We start from the raw sequence: 25,103 nt of genomic DNA, 5'->3' as shown, positions 1-25,103 counted from the left end.
GTACGCTCAACCGCCTTTCAACCAAAGATGTCTTCTCTGTCGCACAAGGACTTTGCCCCAGTGGACAAGTTCGATGGTACAAATTTCAACCTGTGGAAGTGGAAGATGAAAGCGGTGCTCCTGTCACAAGAGGTGTGGCATGTGGTCGAGCCTGAGCTCTCTGGATCAGCACTGGAGAAGGACAAGAGTGCACCAGCACTTGAGAAAGATAAAGAAGCACCGGCTGTTGATGCCAAGGCAGAGAGGAAAGCATTCTCTACCCTCGCCTTGTCCATCAAGGATTCTCAGCTGGTCTTAGTTCAAACCTGCAAGACAGCTCGAGAGATATGGTCGAAGTTGCATGAGATACATGCAGCACAGTCAGCCACGAATCAGCTTTTCCTCCGTCAGAGCTTCCTCGCTTTGAGGATGGAAGAAGGCGACTCGATGCTTGAGCACATTGGCAAGCTGAACGCATTGGCGTTGCAGCTAGACGCCGTGGATTGTCCCCAAAGTGAGGCGGACAAGGTCATGGTGCTCCTCAATTCGTTGCCACCAAGTTACGCACATTTGAGGACGATGCTCAGCGTGCAAGGGCCACTGAGTACATTGAAGCAGGCTTCCATCGAAGCGCTGTTGCTCAATGAAGAGCTCCAAAGGAGAGGAAGTACAGTTCCACCCACAGGAGACGCAGCGTTCTTCCATTCGGGGAACCAGAAGGGCCGAAAGGGTCCATCGCCAAAGAAAAAGGGCCGGTGCCACTACTGCAAGAGAGATGGGCACTGGGCAGCGGACTGCCGCAAGAAAATAGCAGATGAGCGTCGCGGTTCGGCCGGCGATGCGGCGGCAAACAGAGCAAAGGTGTCTGAAAACGATGCAGAGATTGCCTTTCTCCACGCCCAAAGAACGAGTGATGATCAGACACAGGACTGGATCATCGACTCTGGTGCTAGCCAGCACCTGACTCCGCTGAGAAACTGGTTCGTTTCTTATGAGACAATCTCGCCAAGGAAGGTGTATCTTGGTGACGACACGTATTGCGAGGCCACCGGCATGGGATCAGTCAAAGCCACTGGATCCGACGGCACAGTCGTTACGATTAATGATGTGTTGCACGTCCCGGGCCTAGCGCACAACTTGCTTTCAGTAGCGAAGTTGGTTCAGAGCGGCATTCGCTTGGACTTCAAGAGCACGAGCTGCTCACTCAAAACGAACACCGGAAAAGAAGTCGCAGTGGCTTGCAAACGCGACAATCTTTACTCAGTCACGCTCAACAGCGCAGTGTCGGCTTTGGTGACTGCTGAGAAGGTCGACATACAGGTTTGGCACAAGCGTCTGGGACACATCGGCAAGAATAGCTTGGTGCGCCTGCCTGGTATGGTCGATGGTGTGTCGTTGGACGGCGAGTACGACAACTCGCACTGCATTGGGTGCGTCAATGGCAAGCACACGCGTAAGTCGTTTCCATCGAGCGAGACGACAACAACAAAGAACCTGGAGTTAGTACACTCGGATGTGTGCGGGCCAGTGCAAGTGGCAACTTACGGAGGTGCCAAGTACTTCGTCACATTTATTGACGACCACTCGCGAAGGGCTTGGGTCTACTTCATCCGGCAGAAGTCGGAAGTCTTTGAGAAGTTCCAAGAGTTCAAGGCGCTTGTGGAGAACCAAGCTGACTGTCGCAACAAGGCGCTCAGATCAGACAACGGTGGCGAGTATTGCGGCAACGCTTTCGAGAAGTATCTCAAATCTCACGGTATTAAGCACCAGACGACAACACCACACACACCACAGTAAAATGGAGTGGCAGAGCGCCTCAATCGCACTCTCGTGGAGAGCGCGCGATGTATGCTCGAAGAGAAGGGCTTGCCAAAGGAGCTGTGGGCTGAAGCAATCAACACCGCTGTTTACATCAAAAACAGAATTCCAATCACGGCACTCAAGGACAAAACATCAGAAGAAGTATGGTCATCTCGCAGACCAAACTTGAGTCATCTCAGGGTATTCGGTTGCGACGCGTATGCGCATGTTGCGGACGCCAATCGACAGAAGTCGGATGCGAAGTCAAAGAAATTGGTTTTGGTCGGTTATTACGAGGACAGCAAAGCATATCGACTCATGGATTTGGACACACACAAAATTACGAAGGCGCGCGACGTCATCTTCATGGAAGACCGAGGAGACAAACGCGATGTGGTGTACGTCCCACGAGAGGAGGACGCTGACGACGACAACACGAGTGAGGCTATCATCGACAAGCCTACTGAGTCGCTACCAGCCAAATCGAAGGAGGTCGCTCACGCTAAGCCAACAAACGCTACGAGCTCAGGTCAAGTTCGACGCTCTGCTCGTCTGACTCCCGTCACGCCAGTATCGCAAGAAGATTCGGATGATGACATTGATTTGCTACAAAAGGCATCATCTCGTGTGCGCGCAAACTTGGTCATCACAGAGCCAGAAACTTACAAGCAAGCGATGGCTGGTGAACAAAGGGAACAGTGGGAGTCTGCTACCAATTTGGAATATGCATCACTGATTGAGAACAACACTTGGACGCTATGCGAGCTTCCAAAGGGCAGGAAGGCCATCGGCAACAAATGGGTCTTCAAGATTAAACACAACGCCGACGGATCGATTGAGAAATATAAGGCACGGCTCGTCGCTAAAGGCTTCTCGCAGAAGGAGGGAATTGATTACAACCAAACATTCGCCCCCGTCGCCAAATTCAATTCTATCAGGGCAATCGTCGCTATGGCAGCCATGTACGGCATGGAGATTCATCAAATGGATGCCATCACAGCCTTTTTGAATGGTAAGCTTGAAGAGGAAGTCTACATGGTGCAACCTGAAGGATTCAAGGTAGGCCAGGACTTGGTTTGCAAGTTGAATCGAACACTGTACGGTCTGAAACAGTCAGGACGAGAATGGTATATGGAGATGCACAGAGAGCTTGAGTCTCAAGGGTTCACAAGGAGCCAAGCGGACTTCTCGGTTTACGTCAAGGGCAGAGGGCAAGTCATCGTCGCAGTTTATGTGGACGATCTTCTTATCGTTTCGAAGGACAACAATCAGATATCAGAGGTCAAAAGGGATCTCTCGGCCAAATTCAAGATGAAGGATCTAGGCGAGGCACACTACTGTCTCGGGATTGAGATCATTCGAGACACGATTTCTGGAAGCATCAGGCTTTCGCAGCGCAAATATGTTGACGACATTCTTGAGAAATTCAACATGACTACTTGCAAATCGGTCTCATCGCCAATGAATTCGGGCACCAAACTCAGCAAGATCATGCAGACTGATGAAAGTGGCCAGGATGACGATTTCGGCGAACAAGATGCAACAATGTATCAAAAGGCAATCGGCAGCATCATGTACTTAATGACAGGCACTCGACCAGACTTGGCATATGCAGTGGGAGTCGTCAAACAGTTCATGGCAAATCCAGGACCACAACACTGGAAGGCTGTCAAGCGGATCTTCCGATACATTCAAGGCACAAAAGACTATGCATTATCGTTCAGTGGGAGCACAGAAGCACAATTACTTGGCTACACTGACTCGGATTTCGCAGGATGTATCGACACTGGCAAATCTACAAGTGGCTACAGTTTTAGTCTCGCTGGCGGATCAATCTCATGGAGCAGCAAGAAGCAACAGACCGTTGCTCAGTCGACCACAGAGGCTGAGTACATGGGTCTCTCTGCAGCATGTCGCGAAGCAACATGGCTTAGGACATTGTTATTCGAATTGGGCTTCAACCACGACGGTCCAACAATTGTGCACGGTGACAATCAGAGTTGTTTGGCATTGGCGGAAAATCCAAAGTTCCACAATCGCACGAAACACATTCAGGTGAAGCATCACTATGTGCGACAATGCATCGAACTTCAAGTCGTCACTGTCAAATACCTGCAGACGGACTTGATGTTGGCAGACATCTTCACAAAGGCGCTGGCTAAGGACAAGATTGAAAGGTTTTGCACGAGTCTAGGACTACAAAGCCTGCCACGCAACAACATCTTGCCACGCTCGCAGAGTGGGAGTGTTGGAGATGATGCTACTCGCGGTCAAGATCTCACGACGTGATCGGCAGTGGCAAATCGCATGTCTATGAACGACCATCATGGAACAACACAGAAAGCAAGAGAAAGCAATAGAACAACAGATGTTCTATTGGCTTCCATGAACACAACAAATGTTCTAGCAGCTTCCATGAGCGCAAGTATATAAAGGTGGCAAGGTCTCATAGTAACATAGTAAGGAATCCCAGTATCAGCTGAACAGCGAAACACCTAAACACCCGAAGAAAACCCCGTTTGGTATCATCCGCCTGTCGTCAACCTTATTTGTCAGACCTATTCGGGGTTCACCTCGCATTTCCGTTGAGCCAAAAGACACTAGTCCCTAGGGGATACCACTGCAGCTCTTCGAACCCCGAATCCAAGGCCTCATCCAGGGGTCAGCGCTCATCAGGAGACAGGACCTGGACCCAACTTCGAATGTGAACAGACGACCAGTGTGAAATTCTTTTCCAGGCCTTGAAACAGCAAGCTACTCCTCTTCTGCAAGCATAGCCGCCAATAAACCGTACGTCACAATGCGCCCTCGGCGCAAGATAGACCCCGCCGGTGTTGGGCGGTAGCGCACGGATAACGAATGCCTAATGAACAGGACCTGAGTTGCTTAGACATGAACGTATTGATTTACGATGAGCGGATGACAGCTAACGAACTGCGATGATGCTTCAACTATGGGGTGCGCCGGCCTCTTAAGGCCTGCGTTTACAACTCATCAGCACGGATCTCACGCTCTTGAGTTGCCTGCGCACAACACGTATCAACGGGGTTCGCTGTAGAGCGATGATTTCAAATATAAATGAGCTTCGAGATTTTGGGATTCAAAGTTATGTCCAGGAACTGTGTCCTGATGAGCATTGAGACCTAAAAGCTTTGGACTCGGGATTGCAGCGATTTACTCTGTGTTGGAGGTGATGCTACTGGCGGTCAAGATCTCACGACGTGATCGGCAGTGGCCAATCGCATGTCTATGCACGACCATCATGGAACAACACAGAAAGCAAGAAAAAGCAATAGAACAACAGATGTTCTATTGGCTTCCATGGACACAACAATGTTCCAGCAGCTTCCATGAGCGCAAGTATATAAAGGTGGCAAGGTCTCATAGTAACATAGTAAGGAATCCCAGTATAGCTGAACAGCGAAACACCTAAACACCCGAAGACTCTGAAGACTAATCATTTTTGGGTCAACGGGAATGCGATGAGAACCCAAAATAGATCTGACAGATGGCAGATCCTCTGAGGGGCAACGCAATGCTACGTCAGTTAGGGGACGCTGATGTTGCGTATGCTTCAATGGTCCATACTGCGCCCATAGAAGCTGCTCGAACACTTGTCGTGTCCATGGAAGCCAATAGAACATAGAACATTTGTTGTTCTATTGCTTTCTTCTTGAATTTACTAGTCCTTTACTAGAGTAAGGGCAGCGCATGTTGTGCGCAGGTGCAATGGTATATGGAGCACTGACCCTATATCCGAACGCTTGAGAGCTTTTGTGGTGCAGCGGGAAAGTCGTCCCCAGTCCAACAGGTGTATGAGTCAATCCGAAGTTCGAGTCTCGATGGGGACAGTGAAATATCGAATGCTGCTGTCGCGAAGGCTCGGGGTCACAGGCATGGGTCGACGATAGATCTCCATGTAGACCTCAGGAAGCTAGGCGCAGTGTTGATAGACGCAAAAGCTATGATCCGAGAGGGGATATAGAATCAGGTGAAGTGTTGTGCGCAGGTGCAATGGTATATGGAGCACTGACCCTGTATCCGAATGCTTGAGAGCTTTTGTGGTGCAGCGGGAAAGTCGTCCCCAGTCCAACAGGTGTATGAGTCAATCCGAAGTTCGAGTCTCGATGGGGACAGTGAAATATCGAATGCTGCTGTCGCGAAGGCTCGGGGTCACAGGCATGGGTCGACGATAGATCTCCATGTAGACCTCAGGAAGCTAGGCGCAGTGTTGATAGACGCAAAAGCTATGATCCGAGAGGGGATATAGAATCAGGTGAAGTGTTGTGCGCAGGTGCAATGGTATATGGAGCACTGACCCTGTATCCGAATGCTTGAGAGCTTTTGTGGTGCAGCGGGAAAGTCGTCCCCAGTCCAACAGTTTATGCTACGAAATCTGTTTCACTGGGGACGACTTTGTTGCTGCACCGCAAGAGCTCTTAAGCATTCGGACCGAAGGCCAGTATTGTATATACCATTTTGCCAGCGCACAACACTTCACCTGATCATATATCCCCTGTCGGATAGCTCCGCGTCTATTGACACTGCGCCTAGCTTCCTGAGATCTGTCGTCGATCTATGCCTTTGACCCCGAGCCTTCGCGACAGCAGCATTCAATCTTTCACCGTCCCCATCGAGACTGAATTTCGGGTTGTCTCATACACCTGTTCTTGAATTGACTAGTCCTCTACTAGACTAAGGGCAGCGCAGCCGCTCTACTTATGTCCACAACCTCCCAGCGTATCAGCTTGGGCCCCTGACCGTCGCATCATCAATGAGCTCCTGAAACAATCAACGTCTCAACACAACACCTGTTGGGCTGGGCACAACCTGACCGCTGCACAACAAAAGCTTTCAAGCAGAAGGATAGAGGAACAGTGTTTCATAAACCATTGTCACTTGCACACAACACTGGTTTGAAAGCAGAAGAACAGCAGCGCCTCGCATTACGCCACAGCTCTTTGGCTGCAAGGCCATTTGTAGAAGCATCACAGAGAAACTATAAGAAAAGGACACATTATAAAGCCTATTGTGATTGCCAATGTTCCTTTTTCCCTACCTGTTGTGCCTCAAAAATGTGAAGAGGTAGCGAATGCATGGCGAATGCCTGATGTACAGGGCTTGAACTGCTAAGACATGAACGTATCAAAGGATGTTGTTGCTGTTGTTATTGCTACGGAATTGCTCTGCTGGCACTTTATAGTGCACGCATTGGCGGTGTCGCACGCTCGGAATTTCCAGCGCACAACATCTTTCTTTATAAATTCCCTTCATTGCTGTAGACTACAGCTATGGTTGAAAAGGTGATTGGGCGCAGGTGAACAGGTATGAAATGGATATGGAATACCGACCCTGTGTCCGAATGCTGAGAGCTTTTGTGGTGCAGTAGGAATTCTTCGGGTGTTTAGTCATTTCGTGTTGGACTGGAGACAACGTTTCCGCTGCACCACAAAAGCTCTCAAGCATTCGGATACCGAGTCAGTGTTCCATATCTTCGGGTGTCTAGGTATTTCGCTGTTCAGCGGACACTGGGATTCCTTGCTATGTTACTATGAGACCTTGCCACCTTCATATATGTTGTGCGCAGGTGCAATGGTATATGGAGCACTGACCCTGTATCCGAACGCTTGAGAGCTTTTGTGGTGCAGCGGGAATGTTGTCCCCAGTCCAACAATAAACTTGCGCCCATAGAAGCTGCTCGAACACTTGTCGTGTCCATGGAAGCCAATAGAACATAGAACATTTGTTGTTCTATTGCTTTCTTCTTGAATTTACTAGTCCTCTACTAGAGTAAGGGCAGCGCATGTTGTGCGCAGGTGCAATGGTATATGGAGCACTGACCCTATATCCGAACGCTTGAGAGCTTTTGTGGTGCAGCGGGAAAGTCGTCCCAGTCCAACAGGTGTATGAGTCAATCCGAAGTTCGAGTCTCGATGGGGACAGTGAAATATCGAATGCTGCTGTCGCGAAGGCTCGGGGTCACAGGCATGGGTCGACGATAGATCTCCATGTAGACCTCAGGAAGCTAGGCGCAGTGTTGATAGACGCAAAGCTATGATCCGAGAGGGGATATAGAATCAGGTGAAGTGTTGTGCGCAGGTGCAATGGTATATGGAGCACTGACCCTCTTCGGGTATTTAGGTGTTTCGCGTGTTCAGCTGATACTGGGATTCCTTGCTATGTTACTATGAGACCTTGCCACCTTTATATACTTGCGCTCATGGAAGCTGCTGGAACATTTGTTGTGTCCATGGAAGCCTATAGAACATCTGTTGTTCTATTGCTTTCTCTCGCTTTCTGTGTTGTTCCATGATGGTCGTTCATAGACATGCGATTTGCCACTGCCGATCACGTCGTGAGATCTTGACCGCGAGTAGCATCACCTCCAACACTCCCACTCTGCGAGCGTGGCAAGATGTTGTTGCGTGGCAGGCTTTGTAGTCCTAGACTCGTGCAAAACCTTTCAATCTTGTCCTTAGCCAGCGCCTTTGTGAAGATGTCTGCCAACATCAAGTCCGTCTGCAGGTATTTGACAGTGACGACTTGAAGTTCGATGCATTGTCGCACATAGTGATGCTTCACCTGAATGTGTTTCGTGCGATTGTGGAACTTTGGATTTTCCGCCAATGCCAAACAACTCTGATTGTCACCGTGCACAATTGTTGGACCGTCGTGGTTGAAGCCCAATTCGAATAACAATGTCCTAAGCCATGTTGCTTCGCGACATGCTGCAGAGAGACCCATGTACTCAGCCTCTGTGGTCGACTGAGCAACGGTCTGTTGCTTCTTGCTGCTCCATGAGATTGATCCGCCAGCGAGACTAAAACTGTAGCCACTTGTAGATTTGCCAGTGTCGATACATCCTGCGAAATCCGAGTCAGTGTAGCCAAGTAGTTGTGTCTCTGTGCTCCCACTGAACGATAATGCATAGTCTTTTGTGCCTTGAATGTATCGGAAGATCCGCTTGACAGCCTTCCAGTGTTGTGGTCCTGGATTTGCCATGAACTGACTGACGACTCCCACTGCATATGCCAAGTCTGGTCGAGTGCCTGTCATCAAGTACATGATGCTGCCGATTGCCTTTTGATACATTGTTGCATCTTGTTCGCCGAAATCGTCATCCTGGCCACTTTCATCAGTCTGCATGATCTTGCTGAGTTTGGTGCCCGAATCCATTGGCGATGAGACCGATTTGCAAGTAGTCATGTTGAATTTCTCAAGAATGTCGTCAACATATTTGCGCTGCGAAAGCCTGATGCTTCCAGAACTCGTGTCTCGAATGATCTCAATGCCGAGACAGTAGTGTGCCTCGCCTAGATCCTTCATCTTGAATTTGGCCGAGAGATCCCTTTTGACCTCTGATATCTGATTGTTGTCCTTCGAAACGATAAGAAGATCGTCCACATAAACTGCGACGATGACTTGCCCTCTGCCCTTGACGTAAACCGAGAAGTCTGCTTGGCTCCTTGTGAACCCTTGAGACTCAAGCTCTCTGTGCATCTCCATATACCATTCTCGTCCTGACTGTTTCAGACCGTATAGTGTTCGATTCAACTTGCAAACCAAGTCCTGGCCTACCTTGAATCCTTCAGGTTGCACCATGTAGACTTCCTCTTCAAGCTTACCATTCAAAAAGGCTGTGATGGCATCCATTTGATGAATCTCCATGCCGTACATGGCTGCCATAGCGACGATTGCTCTGATAGAATTGAATTTGGCGACAGGGGCGAATGTTTGGTTGTAATCAATTCCCTCCTTCTGCGAGAAGCCTTTAGCAACGAGCCGTGCCTTATATTTCTCAATCGATCCGTCGGCATTGTGTTTAATCTTGAAGACCCATTTGTTGCCGATGGCCTTCCTGCCCTTTGGGAGCTCACATAGCGTCCAAGTGTTGTTCTCAATCAGTGATGCATATTCCAAATTGGTAGCAGACTCCCATTGTTCCCTTTGTTCACCAGCCATCGCTTGCTTGTAAGTTTCTGGCTCTGTGATGACCAAATTTGCGCGCACACGAGATGATGCCTGTTGTAGCAAATCAATGTCATCATCCGAATCTTCTTGCGACACTGGCGTGACGGGAGTCAGACGAGCAGAGCATCGAACTTGACCTGAGCTCGTAGCATTTGTTGGCTTAGCGTGAGCGACTTCCTTTGATTTGGCTGGTAGCGACTCAGTAGGCTTGTCGATAATAGCCTCACTCGTGTTGTCGTCGTCAGCGTCCTCCTCTCGTGGGACGTACACCACGTCGCGTTTGTCTCCTCGGTCTTCCATGAAGATGACGTCGCGCGCCTTTGTAATCTTGTGTGTATCCAAATCCATGAGTCGATATGCTTTGCTGTCCTCGTAATAACCAACCAAAACCAATTTCTTTGACTTCGCATCCAACTTCTGTCGATTGGCGTCCGCAACATGCGCATACGCGTCGCAACCGAATACCCTGAGATGACTCAAGTTTGGTCTGCGAGATGACCATACTTCTTCTGATGTTTTGTCCTTGAGTGCCGTGATTGGAATTCTGTTTTTGATGTAAACAGCGGTGTTGATTGCTTCAGCCCACAGCTCCTTTGGCAAGCCCTTCTCTTCGAGCATACATCGCGCGCTCTCCACGAGAGTGCGATTGAGGCGCTCTGCCACTCCATTTTACTGTGGTGTGTGTGGTGTTGTCGTCTGGTGCTTAATACCGTGAGATTTGAGATACTTCTCGAAAGCGTTGCCGCAATACTCGCCACCGTTGTCTGATCTGAGCGCCTTGTTGCGACAGTCAGCTTGGTTCTCCACAAGCGCCTTGAACTCTTGGAACTTCTCAAAGACTTCCGACTTCTGCCGGATGAAGTAGACCCAAGCCCTTCGCGAGTGGTCGTCAATAAATGTGACGAAATACTTGGCACCTCCGTAAGTTGCCACTTGCACTGGCCCGCACACATCCGAGTGTACTAACTCCAGGTTCTTTGTTGTTGTCGTCTCGCTCGATGGAAACGATTGACGCGTGTGCTTGCCATTGACGCACCCAATGCAATGCGAGTTGTCGTACTCGCCGTCCAACGACACACCATCGACCATACCAGGCAGGCGCACCAAGCTATTCTTGCCGATGTGTCCCAGACGCTTGTGCCAAACCTGTATGTCGACCTTCTCAGCAGTCACCAAAGCCGACACTGCGCTGTTGAGCGTGACTGAGTAAAGATTGTCGCGTTTGCAAGCCACTGCGACTTCTTTTCCGGTGTTCGTTTTGAGTGAGCAGCTCGTGCTCTTGAAGTCCAAGCGAATGCCGCTCTGAACCAACTTCGCTACTGAAAGCAAGTTGTGCGCTAGGCCCGGGACGTGCAACACATCATTAATCGTAACGACTGTGCCGTCGGATCCAGTGGCTTTGACTGATCCCATGCCGGTGGCCTCGCAATACGTGTCATCACCAAGATACACCTTCCTTGGCGAGATTGTCTCATAAGAAACGAACCAGTTTCTCAGCGGAGTCAGGTGCTGGCTAGCACCAGAGTCGATGATCCAGTCCTGTGTCTGATCATCACTCGTTCTTTGGGCGTGGAGAAAGGCAATCTCTGCATCGTTTTCAGACACCTTTGCTCTGTTTGCCGCCGCATCGCCGGCCGAACCGCGACGCTCATCTGCTATTTTCTTGCGGCAGTCCGCTGCCCAGTGCCCATCTCTCTTGCAGTAGTGGCACCGGCCCTTTTTCTTTGGCGATGGACCCTTTCGGCCCTTCTGGTTCCCCGAATGGAAGAACGCTGCGTCTCCTGTGGGTGGAACTGTACTTCCTCTCCTTTGGAGCTCTTCATTGAGCAACAGCGCTTCGATGGAAGCCTGCTTCAATGTACTCAGTGGCCCTTGCACGCTGAGCATCGTCCTCAAATGTGCGTAACTTGGTGGCAACGAATTGAGGAGCACCATGACCTTGTCCGCCTCACTTTGGGGACAATCCACGGCGTCTAGCTGCAACGCCAATGCGTTCAGCTTGCCAATGTGCTCAAGCATCGAGTCGCCTTCTTCCATCCTCAAAGCGAGGAAGCTCTGACGGAGGAAAAGCTGATTCGTGGCTGACTGTGCTGCATGTATCTCATGCAACTTCGACCATATCTCTCGAGCTGTCTTGCAGGTTTGAACTAAGACCAGCTGAGAATCCTTGATGGACAAGGCGAGGGTAGAGAATGCTTTCCTCTCTGCCTTGGCATCAACAGCCGGTGCTTCTTTATCTTTCTCAAGTGCTGGTGCACTCTTGTCCTTCTCCAGTGCTGATCCAGAGAGCTCAGGCTCGACCACATGCCACACCTCTTGTGACAGGAGCACCGCTTTCATCTTCCACTTCCACAGGTTGAAATTTGTACCATCGAACTTGTCCACTGGGGCAAAGTCCTTGTGCGACAGAGAAGACATCTTTGGTTGAAAGGCGGTTGAGCGTACTGATCTTTGGAGTGTTCTGTAAGTATGCTGAACTAAACAAGGCTTGAATAACCTCTTCGGGTATTTAGGTGTTTCGCGTGTTCAGCTGATACTGGGATTCCTTGCTATGTTACTATGAGACCTTGCCACCTTTATATACTTGCGCTCATGGAAGCTGCTGGAACATTTGTTGTGTCCATGGAAGCCTATAGAACATCTGTTGTTCTATTGCTTTCTCTCGCTTTCTGTGTTGTTCCATGATGGTCGTTCATAGACATGCGATTTGCCACTGCCGATCACGTCGTGAGATCTTGACCGCGAGTAGCATCACCTCCAACAGACCCTGTATCCGAATGCTTGAGAGCTTTTGTGGTGCAGCGGGAATGTTGTCCCCAGTCCAACAATATACTTGCGCCCATAGAAGCTGCTCGAACACTTGTCGTGTCCATGGAAGCCAATAGAACATAGAACATTTGTTGTTCTATTGCTTTCTTCTTGAATTTACTAGTCCTCTACTAGAGTAAGGGCAGCGCATGTTGTGCGCAGGTGCAATGGTATATGGAGCACTGACCCTATATCCGAACGCTTGAGAGCTTTTGTGGTGCAGCGGGAAAGTCGTCCCAGTCCAACAGGTGTATGAGTCAATCCGAAGTTCGAATCTCGATGGGGACAGTGAAATATCGAATGCTGCTGTCGCGAAGGCATCGGGGTCACAGGCATGGGTCGACGATAGATCTCCATGTAGACCTCAGGAAGCTAGGCGCTGTGTTGATAGACGCAAAGCTATGATCCGAGGGGGGATATAGAATCGGGTGAAGTGTTGTGCGCAGGTGCAATGGTATATGGAGCACTGACCCTGTATCCGAACGCTTGAGAGCTTTTGTGGTGCAGCGGGATAGTCGTCCCCAGTACAACAGCGCAGCCGCTCTATTTATGTCCTCAACCTGCCAGCGTGTCAGCTTGGGTCCCTGACCGTCGCATCATCAATGTGTCGAGCGATGGCGGGGCCTAGTAGCGGCAACACGATACTATGTCAACTATGTGATGTGCTGGCCTTTTAAGGCCGGCGTTGTCAACCCATCAGCGCAACTCTCACGCTCAAGAGTGTTGTGTTGAGACGTTGATTGTTTCAGGAGCTCATTGATGATGCGACGATCAGGGGCCCAAGCTGACACGCTGGCAGGTTGAGGACATAAGTAGAGCGGCTGCGCTGCCTTTAGTCTAGGAGAGGACTAGTAAACTCAAGAGGTAGTATGAGCCTTGCACTACCGCGCGCAATCGAGCCAACAGAACGGGTCAAGGAGCACCGCGTTGAGGCATTCAGCGGCATTCAGCTGATCCAGTACAACGGAGACTTTGCAAAATGGCGAGTCTTCAAAGACAAGTTTGAGGCTGGTGCACAATTGACTGGAGTGTTGGACTACTTGAAGAAGCCGAAGAAGGAGATCTCAGACTGGTCTGAGGAGAAGGAGATGGTGGCGCGAAGGGCCATCATCACGTCGTTCGCTGACAAGGTATTTGAGACGATCAGCGAGTCAATGGTCACCACCCCAGTCGATGAACTGTACGCAGCCTTGTGCGTGAGCTGCGTCATCAATACCTCGCAGCGCATCAAGGAATTGAAGAGGGACCTCTGGGCTCATGTTGCAAACGAGGGCGACGACATCAAGGTGCACTTTGCCTTTGTGGATGGGCGAGTTGCTGAGCTGCGAAGTGCCGAGCATCATGTAACCAATGCTGAGCACATTGACTTTTTGTTGGATGGGCTTCCAGCCGTCACCGCCTGGAGCGCCTTCCAGAACGCATACCGAGCCCGCGTCACTGAGACCACGAGGGTGGACCAGGTCCGCCAAGACATTCGTCAACAAGCGGCAGTGCTCGCGAATGATGCACAGAAGCAAGCCAGCGCCCAGGCACTCTTGTCGCAATCGTCTGGTGGCAGGGGAGGTTGGAAGCGCAACGCTGGTGGCCAAGCAAACAAGAGCACTGGTCGAGGCAGTGGACCCAGGTGCTACCGATGCGAAGAGTTCGGCCACATCCGAGCAGATTGCCCCAAGATGCTTGTCGACAAGCCCGTAGAGGGAGGTAGTGAAAAGAAGTTTGTCGCTTGCATCGCTCCAGAGACACGAGTGAACGAGACCGCCACTGCGCTGCATGCCTATGGCTCGACGAGCGCTGAACAGCAAATCTCATGGGCTGTCGACAGCGGCGCTTCTCACCATGTGGTCAGCTCGATAGATCTCGTCCAGCCAGGCTCTTTGCGATCCGGCCGTGGACCTCGAAATGTCAGCTTTGGCAACGACACGTCGGAGGTATCGGAAGGGTTATGCACAGCAATCATTCCGACTATTGACGGCCCTTTGGAAATGCCTGATTGCATGTTCGTGCCAGGCCTCAGCTTTAACTTGCTGTCTGTCGGGGTGCTTGCTGGTATGGGCTATCAACTATTGTTTGATGAGAACAAGTGGCGCTTGATGTCAAAGCATGACGGCCGAACAGTGGCGGAAGGGCCGAAGCGCGAGGGTCTTTTTTGGCTTGATACACCTGATTCGTCGCGTTTACTGCACGCCAAAGCAACAGATGTGGAGCTTTGGCATAGGCGACTTGGTCATCCGGGCATTGTTTCAATGTTGCGCCTCGAGGATATGGTCACTGGCCCAGATATTGGAAAGCTTACGCCAAATACTGCGGATTGTACGGGTTGTCAAAAAGGGAAACAGCCAAGATTGGCGTTCCCGAAAAAGTCAGAGTCTCGTGAAACAAAGCTCTTGGGTCTCGTGCACAGCGACCTTGCTGGCCCATTCGTGCCATCTTGGTCGGGCAAGCGCTACTATGTGACCTTTGTCGACGATGCGAGCCGGTACACACATGTCTACTTTATCAAGCAGAAGTCCGAAGCATTCGAGAGATTCAAAGACTTTCAGCATGAGGTCGAACGACAAACTGGACAGAAGCTGAAGATCCTGCGCAGTGACAATGGCGGCGAATATGTCAGCAATGAGAATGACAGATACCTGCGAGAGATGGGTATTGTGCATCAACGCACTGTGGCCGAGACACCTCAGCAGAATGGCGTTGCAGAACGAATGAACCGCACGATCAAGGACCATGCAAGTGCAATGCTTCATGAGGCTGGCTTGAAGGACAAATTCTGGTCCTACGCAGTGCACACTGCTGTTCATTTGTGTAATCGCTTACCCACTCGAGCTCACGAGAGCATGACGCCATACGAAGCCTGGAAAGGTATCAAACCCGACGTCTCCTACTTGCGTGTATTCGGCTGCCGCGCTTGGGTGCACACACAGCAGTCAAAGTTGAAAACGTTTGTGTCCAAGGCAAGTGAAATGATTTTTGTTGGCTATCCGGACCAGGTCAAGGGATACCGCTTCTGGGACCCAGAATCCAAGAAGGAGCGTGTATCGAGGGATGCCACGTTTGTTGAGGACCAATTTGGTCGCAAGGGGATACAAGAGCAGGTGGAGCAAATGGAGACAGACGACGATGAAGTGCGTGTCGCTCCGTTCCTTGGCTCTGTGACTCATGAAAGCGAGGTGGAGGCAGAGATTGACGGCAACGCAGAAGGCGGTGAAGATGGCGACGGACGTGGTGATGACCAGAACGAGGATGCCAGCAACACAGGAGACGGTGAAGACGGCGACGGACGTGGTGATCACCAGAGCGACGGCAGTTTTGGCATCTCGACAAATTTGGACGACAATCTCTCTGGCCTCAGTTTGGCAGAAGGGGATCTCAGACTTAGTGACGGCGAGGAGGTGGAAGACTTGCAGCAGCTTCAGTTTGGCGGAGACGCAAATGGCAGTTCAGTCGACGACGTAAATTTATTGGAATCGCTTGACATCGACGACGACAATTTGGCACTCTCTCCAGTGCTCGGTGCAGTGGAGGACGGCCCACATGATCATTTCTCGGATGACGATATCAACTTGCTTTTGGCCAGGGCTCGTGACCTGGCTCAAGATGATGCACAAACTGATGTCAGTGCCTCTGCTTTGATGATTGCGGCATTGACTGACGCACACCCTCATCCAGTCGGCAAGGATCCAAAGGACATTGTGACGCCAAAGAATAGACGCCAAATGCTCAAAAGTGACGAGCGTGACCTCTGGATCGAGGCAGAGCAGCGAGAGATTGCAAACTTGCTGGAACGCGGCACTTGGGAACTCGTCGATACCGAGCCAGGCCAACCAGTAATCGGAAACATGTGGCGATACAAGCTCAAATTGAACCCAGATGGCTCGATCGACAAATTCAAGGCGCGCCTTGTCGCGCACGGGACCAGCAAGAGGAGCATGTTGACTTCTCGGAGACCTTTGCTCCCGTTGCAAAGTTCACCACGATTCGCACCCTGCTAGTCATTGCTGTCAACAAGGGTTTGAAGGTCTGGCACATGGACGTTGTTGGCGCTTACTTAAATGGATACTTGTCAGAGAAGGTCTTCATGCACGAGCCAATTGGCTATGAGAGTGGAAATGGCGCTGTTTGCCGTCTCAAGCGCACGCTATATGGTCTCCGACAGTCTGGTCGCGAGTGGTATATTGTCATGTCGGAGTTCCTGTTGTCCTATGGATTCCTGCGATGCGAGCATGAGCAAGGCTTGTTTGTTCTCAGAGGTGGAGATATTCGGCTTGTCCTCTATGTCGACGATCTATTGATGATTGCTGAGAACGACAGCGCCCTGGCTGATTTCAAACAGGCATTGTCAACAAAGTGGGACATGACAGACCTTGGTATTGCCACACAATTTTGTGGCATGGAGCTATCCTACGCTTCTGATGGCAGTATCACCCTGAGTCAAGCACGTTACTGTCGGGAGATTTTGAAGCGCTTTGGACTCGAGTCTTGCAATGGTACACACACACCAATGATGAGCGGCCTATCGCTCTCTCAAGCAACATGTGATCCCACACCAGCCGAACGAGAAGAGATGGCAACCATGCCGTACATGGCCGTCATCGGGAGCTTGATGTACCTTATGACCGCAACACGACCAGACTTGGCACACTCCATGGGCGTCCTAAGTCGTTTCATGGCAAAGCCGAGTTATGAACATTGGCGGGCAGCGAAGCAACTCCTACGCTATGTGCAGCACACGAAGGATGTAGGTCTTGTCTTCAAGAAGGGCGACTTGGATGTGCACGTGTACTCAGACTCCGACTATGCCGGCGACCTTGACAACAGCAAGTCAACCAGTGGGTACATTGTCATGCTCGGCCCAAACTGCGTTTCTTGGAGCAGTCGGAAGCAGGAAGTCATTGCGCAGTCTACAACGGAGGCAGAGTACATTGGGCTGGCCAACGCGACAAAGGAGCTCGAATGGGTCAAGATCATCGTGCAACACCTACTGCACGACTTCAAAGCCACCGATGCGCGCTTGACATTTCACATCCATGGCGACAATCAGGGTGCTATCGCCTTGGCAAATGATGCTCGCTTCCACACCCGCACCAAGCACATACGGACGAAATATCACTTTGTGCGAGACTGTGTACGGCGTGCTCGCATGTCACTCGGATACGTTGCTACTGGAGACATGATTGCAGATCTGACAACCAAAGCACTAGGTCGGCAGAAATTGCAAAAGTTCATGGCAATGCTCGGCCTTCGTCGCAAGACTAGCTAGCCTCATGGACGACAATGAGCTAGGTGGAGTGTTGTGTTGAGACGTTGATTGTTTCAGGAGCTCATTGATGATGCGACGATCAGGGGCCCAAGCTGACACGCTGGCAGGTTGAGGACATAAGTAGAGCGGCTGCGCTGCCTTTAGTCTAGGAGAGGACTAGTAAACTCAAGAAAGAGTTGCCTGAGCACAACACAATGAGCTCCTGAAACAATCAACGACTCAACACAACATTTCTCTTGCTTTCTGTGTTGTTCCACGATGGTCGTCCATAGACATGCGATTTGCACCTGCCCATCACTTCGTGAGATCTTGACCGCGAGTAGCATCACCTTCAACACATAGTGCTCCACGGACTCAGTGCGGAAGACAAGGCTTCGCTGGAATTGTCAACGAGACCCGTAATATTGGTGACTGTGACCCGTCCTCCCTGAAGTTTGACGGGCATGCGCACAATTTACTTGTTCCCAGCCAACGTAAGACCATTGGTATTGGTGATGAAATCGCTTGAGTCGTAATCTCGTTGTAGGTGAATAAGTCGGTGGCTCTATTCGAACGAAATTGCAGCGCTTTCGTATGAAGAATATTCTATCTGATTGACGGTAAGCCTGCGCACAACACTATCGGCAAGGACTTGCTGAATGCCTCGGTGGTCAAGACGACGAAGTTCCCGACAATATGCAACACATTTTTCGAGGTGGAGAGCAAGTAGTGATCGTATGCCCGGAAAGCGGGAGTCGCAGCATGATCGGAGCCGAATGCTGCTTGAGAGTAGAAAAGATGTTTATCAGGGCCTTTTTGTTGTGCGCTGGGAATTCCGAGCGTGCGAGACCGCCAATGCGTGCACTATAAAGTGCCAGCACAGCAATTCCGTAGCAATAACAAGAGTAACAACACCCTTTAATACGTTCATGTCTTAGCAGTTCAAGCCCTGTTCATCAGGCATTCGCCATGCATCCGCTACCGCTTCACAAAAAACACCCATTCACCTGCGTACAACAGTAGACAAAATCCGTTCGCTATTAACTTCTTCTTTTGTGATCCTGATATGTAGCTCGAGGTGTAGCTCGAGCATGGTCTTCGGGTATTGAGGTGTTTCGCTGTCCAGCTGATCCTGGGATCACTCACTACATTACTATGAGACTTTGCCACCTTTATATACTTGCGCTCATGAAAGCTGTCTATAGCCATGCGATTTGCCACTGCCGATCACGTCCTGAGATCCTGACCGTGAGTAGTGTCACCTCCATCAAAAATGTCGTCCCCAACCCATCTACTTCGCCTATCAAGGTAGGTGAGTAATGTCCACCGACTCTTGAGGTCTCCCGAGGCTTTCATGCTACGAAAGTGCGTGCCGTACGCATTCAAATGAAATGCCCAAGGACTTTGTGCTATACTGCTTCTGCCACCAACAATACTTCCGCAAACTTGCGCCACCGCCTTTGTGTAAAGTCTGTGGAGAGACGAGGGCGCACGCACTGCACGACTGCTCTGTTGGACTGGGGACGACATTCCCGCTGCACCACAAGAGCTCTCAAGCGTTCGGATCCAGGGTCAGTGCTCCATATACCATTGTACCTGCGCACAACATGCTCAAAGGGCAGGGGGCAACAGTAGGGGTTCAGCTCTCCAAAACAGGAAGAGAGCGATGACCCATACCATCACATGGAGACACATGACAGCCAGGACCAGTTTACATCATTTCAGCACTTTTTGTCCCAAGCTCAGGGCGAAGACGACGGATTTCACATCCATACCAACCGTAAAAGGACTGCCAGCACGAGAAGGTTGCTGTCACCCATGTCCAGCGTGATAAGCAAGTAAGCAAGTCGCCGAGGAAGAAGGCTCACTCAACGGCTCCCACAGCTGCATCCAGCGCACTTGAGGAAGCCTGCGAGGAAGCACAAACAAAGACGCTGTACGCAAGCACGCGCGCATAACTTCAAAGGTGTTTTAGCGGGTGTGCTAGTCGAGGATTACACGTCGGCAGCCAGTCCCGCCTTCTTCGTCGGCCTCCTAGGCAGACTTTCGTGAAATAAAGCTTATTTCATCCTACATTTAGGACAATGACTGTAGTTTCTATAGCAATGAAATGAATATATATTAAAAAACCCCTTCAATACCCTCTTGCATTTGGCTGTTGAAGCTCTGGTTATCAGGCATTTGCCATGCATTCGCTACCGCCCTACATGGATCATCGCATTCGCCATGCATTCGCTACCACTTCACAGGATGGACCATCAAAGCATACGCAACGTCAAGCGCTGGTCGCAGTATGAACAATTGAAGCATACACAATGTCACCGTTCCCGTTTCCTGCTCGCTCATCGATTGCGGCCGTCGTATTGGCTCGAACGGCACTCCCTTCTCGCACTGGCCGCAGTACGGACCACCAAAGCATACACACCGTCAACGTTTCCACGCCAACGCTTCTGTTAGTCACGTATTGATTACGTGTAAGGTCGCAGTATGAACCTGTAAAGCATACACACCGTCACCGTCCATCCCTTTCCCCGACCTTCCTGCTCGCTCTTTAATTGCGGCTGTGGTGATGGCTCGCAAGGCCTATCCTTCTCGCACCGGTCGCAGAATGGACCAATAAAGCACACGCAACGCATTCTCTCGCTACTTCCACACTCATCATCACGGAACCGCGTGTACCTGTAAATCATGGCTCACGTCCCATCGTCTCCCCAAGCGATTGTTGTGCGCTGGGAATTCTGAGTGTGCGACACCGCCAATGCGTTCACTACAAAGTGCCATTACAGCTAATTCCGTAGTAATAACACCCTAGATACGTTCATGTTTTAGCAGTTCAGGCCCTGTTCAACAGGCATTCGCTACCACTCTACAGGCGATTGCGGTGGGGGAGCACTCTGTGCTTGTAGTGCGTGCGTTCGATGTGGTGTCGCACGCCAATTGTGACAGTTCCCACATGTATATCCATCCTTGATACCAACGCCTTGGCCGTTCAAGTCCATCCATAAGACGACCGCTTCTGCTTACCAAACACTTCCAAGTGACGTGGACATAATTTATTTGAGGAGTATGTAGGATTGCATCACCTCCAATAGGATGACCCTACATGCACCAGCAGGATGCAAGGTGTCATGTCTCGCCTTCATGATCATCTCTGCGTTTTGGCTTTCCGCGAAGATCTTTGACTGGTCCCGCCGCCCCTCGGGCGCACATTCGTGCTGAGATCACTCTCGTGTCGAGATCGGGGAGGCGGAGTCTCTGAGCTCGTCGAATCCTTGGCTGCCGAGAATTTCGTACTTGCCACAACTGGTTGGGTGCCATCGAATGCAAAGGCATCGGTCAGACGAGAAAGACGTGTACGATCGCGCTGTAGCATGACTGCCCAGCCTTCAAGTAATTCTGGATCAACGTCGACTCTTTCTTGAAGCTCTAGCCTTTCTTTGGTCCTTCGAGAGGTCCGTTTAAATAGGTCAGGTGAAATCTTCCAAACCGGAAATAGGAGAGCGTCCATCTCCGAGAGTGCTTTGAATTCCGATTGTACCATCGTGACAGTTGAAGACTCGTAGGTGTCGTCAAGCTCGTCATCATCTGGATCGAACGCAAGAGACAAAATTTTGGCTTTTAAGTATTTGTTTGCGAGCAAATGGGAGGGTTCACTTGAAGTTTGGCGCCGCAATCTCAATGGACTGTCTGTATCAAGCTCAGTCTGTAAGAAATGCCGCACATACTCTAAGCCGCTGCGGTCTGCATTATGCAGCGGCAGCCGAACAAGATCGCCTGCGTCAATCAAATTAGAGAGCTCTCGAACAGAGATGTTGGGATAACGTAGACGCGCTTTCCGTACCACATCAGAAGCCTCCGTGAGCGTATCGGGGTCGATTTCGGTACGACCAGATTTTGGCGTCTGCTGTTGATCGATCGTTCCACAGTAGAAGTCAATGCAATGCTTCAGCTCGTCCGCTTGAGCTGTGTTAGACCTATCGTAGCCAATATATTGCTGAAGTGAAGCCCATCCTGCAGATTGAAAGCACCTTGCTACTTCTGGCGAGATGATCAGCCGCTCAAGACATCGAAATATTGATCTCTTGGTAAACGATAGTAGAACATTGTGATCGCCCTGTTTCAGACTTTCCAGCCAATCTCGCGCTGAGCTGACTGCCAAGGTCTCGTTCGCCACAAGCCATTGACGAGCAACCACAAGAATACTTTGCTGCCGATACAGGAAGCTGCTCGCATCAAGGACAAACTCGAAGGTTAGACAAGCAGAGCTAGAAAGCAGGCGATGACAAAGCCTGAAAATATTGATTTTGAGAGTCGCTGATTGTAGAGCCACGTAGTCAGACTCGTTGCAGCAGTGCTTGAAGACATCGAACAAGCATTTTGTGGTTACTGCCAGCTGTGCTGAGCCAAAGAAAACATCGTCGGAAACTTTGAGTAAAGTGCCTGTGGACGCAACCCAAATCCTTCGCGTTGATTGCCAAAGTTCCTCGGTCAAAGATTCCTGGACTCGCAACGATGGGATTGGGGGCAGAGGCACAACGGCCATATTCAACATGCAGAATAGCCTCTGAGGCCAAGTTGAAAGACTGCTTCGTGGAAACTCTTCCCTGCTAGGGTCTGCGATCGACTGGATAGTAGGCGTGCCGAGAAGACTTAGTGAAGATGGCAGGCGTAAGTTGTTGCCAAGGAACTCAGCTCAAATGCGCAATGGTTCAAAATTCGGTAGAGCAGAGTCGGAGTATGATTGCAGTTTGAAGTGCAACAATAGAGCCGTTACAAGCTGCAAATGCAATGTCCTACAGCCAGAAAGCGGAGCTGAGCAGCGCTGATGACTTCCAGATCTGTTGCTCACACGTTGGCGTTGCTCCAGCCAGTACAGTGCGCAGGAGAAGCCTGTGAGTCTTGCAAACAAGCGGAAGGAGGAAGACGCGCACGTCGCGCGGTACCACCGGTACAGGAATATTTAGCCGAATACGCGCATACCGCCGCAGCCTTTGCAAACATGCCTCCCACTTGCGTGACTTGTACTCAACGAATATCTAAGGCCTTCGAACGAGCAGGCATACTGGGATCTCGCAGTACGACGCGTCTCTCATCACAGTGCATGAGCATCTGCATCTAGTCGACGAGAAGTGCCCAAAACAAAGCTTCGCTCCGACTGTTATAGTAGTTCACGTCAATCATGTCGATGGCCGGGCGCATTCAGCGGGCCGTACAGGCGCAAATCGTGCCGAAGAAGGGAGAGACATTCGAACTCAGGTACGCTTGTTCGCTTCTGCACATGAAGCTCACCAGGCAGGAAAGGGCTGGTATCACAATATGCTTCTGAACGCAAGGAGGCCATACAGAGGACAATTGCCGCCATGACCTTGGGCAAGGATGTCTCAGCCTTATTCCCGGGTACGTATCCGTCGCATATTCTTCCAGTCACTAATGATAGACGTGCTCAAGAACATCGCCACTCCGGACCTGGCGCAGAAGAAGCTCGTCTACCTTTACTTGATGAATTACGCTCGAGCCTATCCGGACTTGTGCATTCTGGCAGTCAACACGTTCGTGCAAGATTCTGAAGACGGTAATCCGCTCGTCCGGGCGCTGGCGATTCGCACGATGGGCTGTGTCAGAGTGGACAAGATGATCGATTATCTCCCAGAGCCATTGAAACGAACACTCAAGGACGAAAGCCCATACGTACGCAAGACCGCCGCCATTTGTGTCGCAAAACTCTACGATCTGAATCCGGAATTGTGTCTGGATAACGGGTTCGTCAAGATGCTTCAAGAGCTTGTAGGCGACGCCAATGCCACGGTAGTTGCCAACGCTGTCTCTGCCTTGGCAGAAATTCAAGAAGCGGATCCCGCTACTGAAGCCTTGCTCATTACGGCTGATACGCTTTCAAAGATGCTTGTTGCGCTGAACGAATGTTCCGAATGGGGCCGTATCGCCATCATGAACGCCATGAGTGGCTACGTTGCAGATGATACGGAGGCGGAGACTATTTGCGAGCGAGTAGCACCCCAGTTCCAACACGCTAATGTCAGTGTTGTTATCGCAGCGGTCAAGGTTGTTATCAAAAACATCAAACAGCTGAAGACTCAAATGCAAGCGAGTCTCCTAAAAAAACTGGCTACGTCCCTTGTCACGTTGCTCTCTGCCCCCTTCGAGCTACAGTATGTGGCCCTGCGCAATATTCGTTTGCTTCTTCAGATTCACGGCAACTTGCTCGCCAACGAGATCAGAGTCTTTTTTTGCAAATACAACGACCCACTTTATGTCAAGAACGAAAAGTTGCACATCATGATTGCTCTTGCAGATGAGAGCAACATTGATCAGCTTCTACTAGAACTTAAGGAGTATGCAACTGAGATCGATATGGAGTTTGTCAAAAAAGCTGTCCGCATGATTGGACTTTGCGCAATCAAGATTGAAGTTGCAGCTGAACGATGTTTGAATGTCCTTCTGGAGCTCATCAACACTAGAGTCAATTATGTCGTCCAGGAGAGCGTCGTGGTTATCAAAGATATTTTCAGGCGCTATCCAGCTCGTTACGAGTCCGTCATTCCAGCACTTTGCAGGAACATCGACGAGCTGGACGATCCAAAAGCAAGAGCGTCTCTTATCTGGATCCTCGGCGAATATGCGGAGAAGATTCACAATTCAGCGGAGTTGTTGGAATCGTTCATGGAGTCGTTCAAGGATGAGTATGCTGAAGTTCAATTGCAGTTACTGACTGCTGTCGTCAAACTCTTTCTCAAGAAGCCTAAGTCTGCGCAAGCATTTGTCGAACAAACATTGCAAAACGCGACACACTGCGACAACAGTGATGTCCGTGATCGAGCCTTCATCTATTGGCGCTTGCTATCGAGTGACTCTAGCATGGCAAAGACTGTTGTTTTGGACACGAACAAGCCTCCAATTGACGTCAATACAGGTTCTGTCTCGTCATTCTTGCTGAATGAGTTGGTTGCAGATCTTTCCCTCATATCCTCAGTGTATCACAAACCTGCAAGATCCTTTGTCGGCGGCGGTAGGACCGGTGGGGTAGACATTATTCAAAAGACTGCCATTGCCGAGCAGCGGTCGTCGGCGCAGGAGGCAACCATGCAAGTCACGGGGCAAAATGTTGAAAACTTACTGGACATTGACTTTGATGGTGCCGTTCCAGTGGCACTCCAATCAGAGATCGTGGCGAATAAATCCAATGTCGAAGATTTGCTAGATCTTTTCAAAAGCTCGGAGACGGAGGCACCCGTCGTCAGTCAAAATCAACGCGCATTTGGAGAGCAGGGTGATATGCTTGACCTTATATAGA

At 50.5% G+C, this 25,103-nt stretch overlaps 5 protein-coding genes across 5 annotated transcripts; 1 reads left to right on the top strand and 4 right to left on the bottom strand.

The window, feature by feature from the left end:
* Nucleotides 1–7,461: 7,461 nt before the first annotated feature.
* BCR37DRAFT_379437 (uncharacterized protein) lies at nt 7,462–7,876 on the bottom strand. The gene is made up of 2 exons (XM_040869262.1): nt 7,763–7,876; nt 7,462–7,739 (listed from the first exon to the last, which is right to left on the bottom strand). Exons 1-2 carry the CDS (start codon nt 7,787–7,789, stop codon nt 7,554–7,556), a joined length of 213 nt encoding a protein of 70 aa, XP_040725326.1. The 5' UTR covers nt 7,790–7,876; the 3' UTR covers nt 7,462–7,553.
* Nucleotides 7,877–12,418: 4,542 nt separating this feature from the next.
* On the bottom strand, nt 12,419–13,228 carry BCR37DRAFT_379426 (uncharacterized protein). Its single transcript, XM_040869261.1, has one exon. It carries the CDS (start codon nt 12,913–12,915, stop codon nt 12,679–12,681), a length of 237 nt encoding a protein of 78 aa, XP_040725325.1. The 5' UTR covers nt 12,916–13,228; the 3' UTR covers nt 12,419–12,678.
* A 5,474-nt stretch (nt 13,229–18,702) lies between these two features.
* On the bottom strand, nt 18,703–19,499 carry BCR37DRAFT_379418 (uncharacterized protein). The gene is made up of 2 exons (XM_040869260.1): nt 19,417–19,499; nt 18,703–19,365 (listed from the first exon to the last, which is right to left on the bottom strand). Exons 1-2 carry the CDS (start codon nt 19,487–19,489, stop codon nt 19,022–19,024), a joined length of 417 nt encoding a protein of 138 aa, XP_040725324.1. The 5' UTR covers nt 19,490–19,499; the 3' UTR covers nt 18,703–19,021.
* A 1,210-nt stretch (nt 19,500–20,709) lies between these two features.
* BCR37DRAFT_303345 (uncharacterized protein) lies at nt 20,710–22,736 on the bottom strand. Its single transcript, XM_040866929.1, has one exon. It carries the CDS (start codon nt 22,344–22,346, stop codon nt 20,940–20,942), a length of 1,407 nt encoding a protein of 468 aa, XP_040725323.1. The 5' UTR covers nt 22,347–22,736; the 3' UTR covers nt 20,710–20,939.
* A 237-nt stretch (nt 22,737–22,973) lies between these two features.
* On the top strand, nt 22,974–25,102 carry BCR37DRAFT_392670 (putative AP-1 adaptor complex subunit beta; the record flags this gene model as incomplete). The annotated part of the gene is made up of 3 exons (XM_040871184.1): nt 22,974–23,050; nt 23,091–23,191; nt 23,232–25,102. 3 exons carry the CDS (start codon nt 22,974–22,976, stop codon nt 25,100–25,102), a joined length of 2,049 nt encoding a protein of 682 aa, XP_040725322.1.
* Nucleotide 25,103: the final 1 nt, after the last annotated feature.

Source organism: Protomyces lactucae-debilis (genome assembly GCF_002105105.1).
Source record: "Protomyces lactucae-debilis strain 12-1054 chromosome Unknown BCR37scaffold_9, whole genome shotgun sequence".
NCBI classification, from domain to species: Eukaryota; Fungi; Ascomycota; class Taphrinomycetes; order Taphrinales; family Protomycetaceae; genus Protomyces; species Protomyces lactucae-debilis.
Note: the sequence above shows the minus strand (reverse complement) of the source record. Positions and strands in the feature narration are given on the sequence as shown.

Excerpts from the sequence above, each read along its gene's own strand:
- BCR37DRAFT_379437 (XM_040869262.1), bottom strand. The coding sequence starts at position 7,789 with ATGGAGATCTATCGTCGACCCATGCCT.
- BCR37DRAFT_379418 (XM_040869260.1), bottom strand. The coding sequence starts at position 19,489 with ATGTGTCTCCATGTGATGGTATGGGTCATCGCTCTCTTCCTGTTTTGG. Across the intron at positions 19,366-19,416 it reads TGAACCCCTACTGTTGCCCC|CCTGGATCCGAACGCTTGAG; the intron begins CTGCCCTTTGAG and ends TGGAGCACTGAC.
- BCR37DRAFT_379426 (XM_040869261.1), bottom strand. The coding sequence starts at position 12,915 with ATGGAGATCTATCGTCGACCCATGCCTGTGACCCCGATGCCTTCGCGA.
- BCR37DRAFT_303345 (XM_040866929.1), bottom strand. The coding sequence starts at position 22,346 with ATGTTGAATATGGCCGTTGTGCCTCTGCCCCCAATCCCATCGTTGCGA.